The sequence below is a fragment of the Rhynchophorus ferrugineus genome, unplaced genomic scaffold (assembly GCF_030347505.1).
Source record: "Rhynchophorus ferrugineus isolate W39M unplaced genomic scaffold, kcgeb_rfMv2 rfM8, whole genome shotgun sequence".
In the NCBI taxonomy this organism is placed as follows: Eukaryota; Metazoa; Arthropoda; class Insecta; order Coleoptera; family Curculionidae; genus Rhynchophorus; species Rhynchophorus ferrugineus.
In genome coordinates, this window is record NW_027472587.1 from 7,133,164 (window position 1) to 7,141,537 (window position 8,374).

General features: G+C 33.2%; 2 protein-coding genes across 6 annotated transcripts; one reads left to right on the forward strand and one right to left on the reverse strand.

The window, feature by feature from the left end:
• Positions 1 to 69: 69 nt before the first annotated feature.
• On the forward strand, positions 70 to 2,902 carry exu (maternal protein exuperantia). Of its 5 annotated transcripts, none has more exons than XM_076411766.1 (5): positions 91 to 214; positions 329 to 487; positions 596 to 1,386; positions 1,440 to 1,628; positions 2,286 to 2,902. In XM_076411766.1, the coding sequence occupies exons 3-5, from the start codon at positions 610 to 612 to the stop codon at positions 2,589 to 2,591; spliced, it is 1,272 nt and encodes a 423-aa protein (XP_076267881.1). In that variant the 5' UTR covers positions 91 to 214; positions 329 to 487; positions 596 to 609; the 3' UTR covers positions 2,592 to 2,902. The 5 variants fall into 5 exon arrangements, with proteins under 5 accessions (XP_076267877.1, XP_076267881.1, XP_076267878.1 ...); XM_076411763.1 differs by having other exon boundaries at positions 94 to 214; positions 329 to 482; XM_076411764.1 differs by having other exon boundaries at positions 94 to 214; positions 329 to 367.
• Positions 2,903 to 3,115: 213 nt separating this feature from the next.
• On the reverse strand, positions 3,116 to 7,468 carry LOC143200952 (uncharacterized). Its single transcript, XM_076411761.1, has 3 exons — positions 6,875 to 7,468; positions 6,095 to 6,590; positions 3,116 to 5,992 (listed from the first exon to the last, which is right to left on the reverse strand). The coding sequence occupies exons 1-3, from the start codon at positions 7,373 to 7,375 to the stop codon at positions 5,127 to 5,129; spliced, it is 1,863 nt and encodes a 620-aa protein (XP_076267876.1). The 5' UTR covers positions 7,376 to 7,468; the 3' UTR covers positions 3,116 to 5,126.
• Between the last annotated feature and the right edge of the window lie 906 nt (positions 7,469 to 8,374).

The window sequence follows — 8,374 nt, forward strand, 5'->3', positions numbered from 1 at the left end:
TATTATTCATACGCTAAAACTAATGATTTTGCATTTATCAGAGTAACTAATAGATAGCGCTGCGCACATAGACATTTCGCGAAATACGTATAAATAAGTTCATCAATCAAGTAACATACGGATTTGTTTATCTCGTCTTTCAAGTGTTCTGTTGTTTTTTAAGAAATTTTTAAAATACATTAACCAAAACACACTTTAAAGAATTCTTTAAAAAGTAAGTAAATCCAATATTAATTTTATGTACGCGCATAGCTTTTTTATGCACTTCCTTTTTTTCTCTATGAAATCCCCTCCTTTATGACACATGCGGATGCATTTCTATTTTCAGTTCATTTTACCTTCTCGAGTGTTCAAAGTAAGTAGATAAGTAAGTAGTCAAGTGCCATTGCCATTTTCAACAGTTTTAATTGTATTTTACTGATGATTGCTTTGCCCAGTCTACAAGATTAAGGTTTCAAAGTAATAATCCGGTATATGCTATAGTTAAGTATATATAGAATCAAGGCGGGGCATATATAATAATTTGTTCGCCACGTGTATTCTGTTTACAGAGAGATCAGGTCTTTGTTCAATTTTAAATTATTATTTTTTATAGGTTAGAACAGAAGCATGGTGCAACACGATATTTCAAGTTCAAGTGAGGACAATAGTGGTCCACTTTTACCAGAAGTTCCCGTGAAAGGTATTCCTAATGGAAAATTTCGACTTGTGGGATGGGCGGTGGATACCACTGGTCGTAGATTGATTGATGAAATTGTACAGATAGCTGGTTATACACCAAATGATGACTTTTCCCAATATATAATGCCTTTTTCTGATTTAAATCCTTTTTACAGTCGTAAACATAACATTCGTGTCTTCAACACTATCAGATACAGAAGATTGAAGGATTTAAAGACAGGACAATTTCTCAAAACAAAAAGTGAAATATCTGCATTATCAGATTTTGTCCAGTGGATAGAAAAAGTAAAAGGTGATGCTGATGGAGTTATTTTAATTTTTTATGAACTACACAAATCTACTCCTGGTATGCTCCTAGAGGCCTTAAAAAGGAATAGTTTGTTGGAAAGATTTGAAAAAGTATGTAAAGGATTTGCAAATGGTTACAGTATAGCTAAAGTCAAGTGTCAAAGTAGCACAAAAACTCATAATCTTAGAGTTATGAGTAAAGTGTTACTGGGAAAGGAAAAAATTGACTTCAGCAACGCTGTATCACGTGCTTCTGTGGTATATGATATTGCAGTGCACCTTGCACAGGGAGAAAGAGAAATTGTTGATGGAACTACAAATAAAGGAACTACAGGCACTGAATCAGATCTTATTGAACTAGTTTGCCCTTATACAAACCCAATTTCAGCAGAAGAGGGTGAAATTGAAGATTTTAAGGTAACTAAGTGTTCCTGGAAGAAAATATTTAATTTTCTTATTATTTTCATTAGGTATTGCTTCAAATACAAAATACTTATAGACCAGTGTTTGGTGATTTTCTGAGGGCCAGTGCAGCAGAAAGACAGCATGCTAGTCATTTAAGAAGATTACTTGCCATGAATAACATTAATTATGATAAACTTAGGGAGGCATATGAAGAAGGTGCTAAAGGTGCTTTAGATAAAATTCTAAAAGAGGAGGTATGAAAAAGAAGACATTTAAAGTCAATATAGTATGATATACCAAAGTTGGTTGGTATATGTATAAAAAATCTATCACATACTTTAAATATTTTAAATTATATTAATTCTTTTTTTGATAGTCTGAATTATTTTAAACATATATTTTCACAAATTTATGGTTTAGATTAACCAGTATAGTAAAATCTGTTATATGTAAAAATAAATAATGATTATTTTTACATTCTGTTTTAAACACTGAGTTTAATATTCAATTTAACCATGAAAATGTAAAATAAGAGAAATATAATTTAAATATATTAGTATTTGATCAATTATGTTTATTAGCACATGTAGGGTAATTTGTGAAGTTTTTTCTTATTTTGGATTTTAATTGTTTTGGTTATAACATTAATGTTTTACTAATTTTATTGGCCAGCTTTTGAGAATATTCTCTGAAATCTTGGTAGTATGTGTATAGTATCATATTACTGTAAAACCAGAGATAGAATAAAATTAATTCCAGCATTAGCTGGATTTTCCTATCATAGTAAATTTGAAAATGAGTATTGTGAAGTATTAAAACTGATTACATATTGCTAGGATTACAGTTCTGCCAGATTTATATGATTTTTCTTTTTAACTTTTATTATTTACTAAACCATATTCTAATTTCAGATTGCAAATGCTAAAGAAGCCGATCTCACTGAACTTTTAGATATACTAGATTGTTATTTTGACCCTGATAAACAACCAATCAAACCAAAAACACAATGGAACAGTAAATACAGAGGAAACAATTCGCGACCATATAGGAACCGTCGCTCGACCTCCAGGTCCAAGAAGGGCTCAGAGTCGAAAGGGGAAGAATCCGTAACGGACCCCAATACCAGTACTGAGAATAACAGTACGGACACCACGGTTAGTGCCGAGACGTCCCCTAGAAGTGAAAACCAGATAAAAGTCGAAGTGCCTGCTAACTAGCTAAACTAGAATTACTAGTGCCTTTAATACATATTTAGAGAAAGTTTATTTAACTTACTAATGTATTTCCACTTTTTGTTTTCCCTTACAATTTTTCTTTTGTTTTTGTTTTAACTGATGCCTTTATCGATTGCGAAAAGAATTAATGCATTTTTTGTTTAATAGAGTACCTAATATATTTTATGTTGAGAATTATAGATTTATTTTTATTTAGTGGTTATAATTTTGTGATAATAATGGGTGATTAATTTGTATATACAAATGATTTGATACCTGTTATTTAATTATTAATAAATAATTATTATTAATTTGCATTTTATTTTGATGTCCCCCCATAGGGTTTGTATTTGTTTAGAGCAATTCATTTTATTTTATCACTAGCTGACCCGACAGACTTCGTCCTGTCAAAAAGATTTGTAATGTGGCAGTTTTTGTGCCTACGTATTTTAAAAAATTCTCCTGAACAGAACCATCACCCTGGTGATAGGGCGTTGTGAATAAAAAATAATTAAATAAAACATATATAAGGATTGAAAAGTAAGTAATCGCTTTATTGTTAATCATGTGAATCATAATTATTATTATTATTATCATTATATTGCTTTGCGGTATACGATGTTTTTTGTTTGATTACCTGGCGCATAGATAAACAAATCTGATGGTTTTCCAACACGGGAACAGGCAACATACAATTGACCATGTGAGAAACATGGGTTTTCTATATTAATACCACAAACACTTAATGATTGCCCCTGGGACTTGTTTATAGTCATAGCAAAAGCAAGCCGTCAACATGTCTATAGGAAATTTGCCATTACCAATGTCAATGAGTTGTTTAGAGAATATGTTTCCAGATTGGTCATTTTGCAACTCGACACGCATATTCTTGCTTAAATGAAGTACTTTAACATGTTTCCACAAATTGGAGGACTTTAGACATGCATTGAGTTCATCAGCTGGCGTTGATCGTGGAATCACTGGCAATGTTTGACGAAAATCTCCTGCTAATAAAATCATTGCACCACCAAATCGGTTATTATTGCTACGTAGATCTTTTAAGGTTCTGTCTAAAGCCTCCAAAGATTTTTTATGTGCCATCGTGCATTCATCCCAAACAATCAATTTACATTGCTGCAAAACCTTTGCCATTGCAGAGTTCTTCGAAACGTTGCAGGTTGGAGTTTCATTGCTTTGCATATTTAATGGCAATTTTAGTGCTGAATGGGCTGTTCGACCACCTTCAAGCAAAGTTGCTGCGATTCCCGACGAAGCGAGTGCAAGTGCAATTTTATTTTGTGAGCGAATTGTTGCTAATATTAATGAAATAAAAAAAGTTTTTCCTGTACCACCAGGTGCATCTAAGAAATAAATCCCTCCAGTTTCATCATTTGTTACTTTCATAAGAGTTTCAAATACATACTTCTGTTGTTCATTTAACAGTGGAAGATTTGTTTGAATTTATTCTTTCAAAGCGTTGAGATCATACAGTCTTTCTCGATGCAACTCTTGGTTAAAAGCGTCATGCATTGGACGATTGGGCGCGGTCAGGCCTAATTGAATTAATAGTTTGTTTGACATTATCAAGCACATGTCCTCAATTGAAATCAATGCTTCATTGTAAATTTCTTCACTGATTTGTATATTTGGATTTCCCATTCTATTCCGTATTTGATACAAAATATCATCACACATATAATCTTTGTACTTCATCCACAAATCAATTGGGTTTGATGGGAAGCATGTAGATATGATTATAGAAAACAATGTTCGTATTTGATGAGTGTGTGATGATATTACAGCATCATTGAGAGTTTGATCCCAATGAGCGTCATTTTCAAGCAATTGCAAACGTTGACAGGCTTCTCTGTAGGATCCACACAATTCACCATCAACAGTTCGTAACTGTTGGAATGATGTTGGGCCACGTACATTGACTAATAGCAGTCGTAAATAAAAACATTCATCATTGCTTGGATGTACTGAATAAATCCGGCCAATCGCATCGGTGGAATATACATCTGTATATCCTGGAACTGGTTTTCCTTGTTTCCGTCGTATAAATCTCCTTGAGGATTGATTCCAGGTATAATATTTTGGCATTTCAGAATATAGCAATGTTTGTGCGAAATCATCGTTTTGGCATGTCTCAAAAAAACTGGTTAATGTAGTAGATGGTGGCTGAGCAGCTCTTTGTACTGCGTTCTGTGCTGTAAAATACACTCTTTGTCCATTTTCTAAATGCACAGCTAAGTGAACAACAGAAGGGTGTCTCTCATGAATAGGAAAAGAAAATATTCGCCAAACTGCTTCATTACTACTGACATAGCGGCCCATTTGGTATTGGGTAACTTCATCATTAGAATTCTCTGCACCAATTCCAATCACAGCCATATCACTCCCTTTGGTTACATATTTGCAAATGTATTTAATCGATTTCACTGAATGGCAAGATTCAACGTTGATGTGTGCTTTGAATGTCTTTGATAAAATGGGTGAATATGGAACAATCCAACGATTATCTATTTCAATATCTTGTTAATTTAATTTGACAATTGTTGATTTTCCATTGTCTGCTGTCGATCTGCGACGATACAATGGATAACCGTCATTACCAGTAATTGTTTCCGATATTAATGTCCGTGGATATCGTTTTGAACATTTACCATCCATCATACACGGTGAATTTTGATTAAGAGTTCCACAGGGACCATGTATCATGTTTTTGATAACTACCTCATGCAATCCAGGATCTACTTGTACATTAGGGATTTCAGCTGATATCACTGCATCAACTTCATTTGGCCTTATCTTTTCAACCAACCAAATCAAAATGTGTGCATGTGGCAATCCTCGTTTCTGCCACTCCACAGAATACATCCAGCAGCGTGTCTCACCAAACACATTATGTTTTACGATGAAATTCATTAAAGATTTCAACTTTTGTCTAAAGACTCTGGCTGTAATATCATGACGATCAATGGATGATTTCCCAGGTAATAACTCCTGCTTAATTTCTATCCATTGCGGATTGCATGTAAATGTGATGAACAAATCTGCTGTACCATAATGACGAACATACGACATGGCATCTTGAGCATATTCGTGCATATGCCGAGGGCTTCCGATGTATGTTGCTGGAAGAATAGTCATCCGACCGACATTCTGTGCATTTCCATCAGTATTAATCGCATCTCGAAGGTGAATATACTCTTCAGATCGGAGTTTGGTTTGATTCAACCTGATGAATGTTAATCTCTCCGTTTCAATTTTAACATACATGTCATCAACATATTTGTGATATAATCGCCGACATTTCAATATGTGATTATCTGCATTTTCCCGAATCAATAGGCGGTATGAATAATAGTTCATTGAACTGACTTTTTTGTTGGTTTCAGAACCTGTAAACAGATTTTGTTTTAATAACATTCAAATATAAAATTAAAATACATAATATAGTGACTGAGATATTATCGCCATAGCTAAACTAATATTTTATTTACCTGTAATGGGATTTATCATTTTTATTGATAAATCGTAGCCATCTTCACCTTGCCAAAATATAATGGGATATTGCAGTGCATCATATGAGCGGTGTGTTTCCTTTATAGGTTGTAATTGAAAATTCCGACGATGTAAAACAATATCACGGGATTCCAAGTTTTCTCCAACTACAACGATAGCAACTTCATCAATAGTTGGTGCATTAAAACGTCTTGTATGTTGACCTGCAGGTGTTTTATCAGCTCTGATTACAATTTTGTGATTATCGGATGGCATCAGATCCAGGGCAGTTTTAAACAATATAATCAATTGATTGTGTTGATGAAATAAAGTTTGTAATTGTTCTACAATAGACCTTTTTACTAAATTGTTATGTGCACAACGCAGATCAATTTCTTGTGGTGAATTGCCCATAAAATAAATTTGCAGGAATTTGTTGTCGCTATCTGACACTGGTAACAGTGAACCTGCTCTGTGATATATTTGCCCTTGTATCTGTAAATAAAAAAAATATTATGGTGTGGTATAAATTAATGGATTGTCAATGATCAAACTTAAATAATATTTGATCTTAAAAAGTATATATTTAGTTTTAACTAATATCTATCAAATATAAAATATAATAAAAGTGTCACTGAAACTGAATCACCATATAATATGATGACTAAGTGATATATTTCGTAATTATTAAGAAATTGAAGATTAGTAACACATCTTAACTTTGGTGACAGAAAATTTTGTTCGCTAAAATAATTATGAGTAACTGCTATAATACATACCTTGAAAGTTGGCATAAAATTTTCCCGAACTGCATTTGTTGCCCCAAATGAAGTCATTTGAAAGCAATTGTTATATTGTTGAATATGTGTCAAAAAGTGTATAGAATCTGTTCCTATTCCTGAAACCAATGAGTACAATGGTTCTGGTGGTGGATCCAATTGTATCAATTTCACTTTACCATTTGCGCAACACAATCCATTGGCTTCGTTTTTGTATTTTAATGCCTTACAGTGTGAGCAAACCAAGTTCATAGAACCAATAACAACACATTGGTAGTTACTGTAGTCAATTGACACATCGTAACTGAAAGCAGCTGGATTCAAACTTGCGCGATTATTAGTTGAATGTCGCGCTCGCGCTTCACGCGTTTGTGATATCCGAATTCTTTCACGTTCATTTCCGTCGTCACGTTCTTGTGCAGTACGATTAGATCGGTAATTAGTTTGGTTTATAGCATTTCTGGTTCTTCTACCTAAATTGCTTCGTCTTATAGGAGGCATATCAAATATAAATTATTTTTTCACTAATCACGAACTAAACAAACACTAACTAACTAAACACTCTGCACAAAACACGATATACGAATTTGTTTCGTGTATCACTTGAAAATTCATCTGTCATCTGTCAAAAGTCAACGTCAAGTGTCAAGTAAATTTTAAACAAATAAAAAATTTTAAATAAATAAAACAATTCGTACGGATTAAAAGGATTTGAGTTCAAGTCATATCAAATTTAAAAAAAAAAAGTTGTCTGTTACAGATGACTTTTGACAGATGACAGATGAATTGTCAACTGATACACGAAACAAATTCAAACAAAAAGGGCTATTTTTAGGGTTTTTCCAGCAATAATTCTAATTTTTCTCGCCGTAAAAACCATCCCTGAACTTCAACGAACATTTTAAAAAAAGATTTGGCCAAATTGGTCCAGGCGTTGTTGAGTTATGCGCTTAGGAACATATTTTGCGATTCATTTTTATATATAAGATTTGTATAAATATCAAATTATACTAGCCAGAAATTATAAGGTGTTTGTTGTCTAGAGACTTTTACAATAAGAACATAAACTATATCTATATTCTGGGCAGGATTATTGTAGAAGTGGGCGGATCGCTTCTCAAGAACATATTGTTTATACATGCGGTTTTTACGCATCTTAATTTTATTTAAATTAGAAAAAACGGACCATTGAAAATATTGTATTATCTCTTTTTAGTATAGGCTTGATTGCCGCGAGGTCAAGCTGACGAGATTTAAACCTGCGACTACCACAACGCTTGGAGATACTTTATATTTGTGTAATGTAGAGTCCGGCAAAGAACGACAACCCTAGCTGCCAGTAATCCGATTCAATACTATTTTGAACATTTTGACTAAATCACAAGAGTCTAGTACTGGAGAATCCCCGCCTGCGCACAGGGGTTTAGTTTGCCACGTTGTCAGTTATTTAAAATTATATGTATATTTGAAGAATATAATATATATAGAATAAATTATCTT

What these genes read in the sequence shown, in the direction of transcription:
- exu (XM_076411762.1), top strand. Translation starts at nt 610, where the DNA reads ATGGTGCAACACGATATTTCAAGTTCAAGTGAGGACAATAGTGGTCCA. An exon ending in GTGAAATTGAAGATTTTAAG is followed by an intron (nt 1,387 to 1,439) that starts GTAACTAAGTGT and finishes TATTTTCATTAG; the next exon opens with GTATTGCTTCAAATACAAAA. An exon ending in ATAAAATTCTAAAAGAGGAG is followed by an intron (nt 1,629 to 2,285) that starts GTATGAAAAAGA and finishes TTCTAATTTCAG; the next exon opens with ATTGCAAATGCTAAAGAAGC.
- LOC143200952 (XM_076411761.1), bottom strand. Translation starts at nt 7,375, where the DNA reads ATGCCTCCTATAAGACGAAGCAATTTAGGTAGAAGAACCAGAAATGCT. An exon ending in ATTTTATGCCAACTTTCAAG is followed by an intron (nt 6,591 to 6,874) that starts GTATGTATTATA and finishes TTTTATTTACAG; the next exon opens with ATACAAGGGCAAATATATCA. An exon ending in AATGATAAATCCCATTACAG is followed by an intron (nt 5,993 to 6,094) that starts GTAAATAAAATA and finishes ATCTGTTTACAG; the next exon opens with GTTCTGAAACCAACAAAAAA.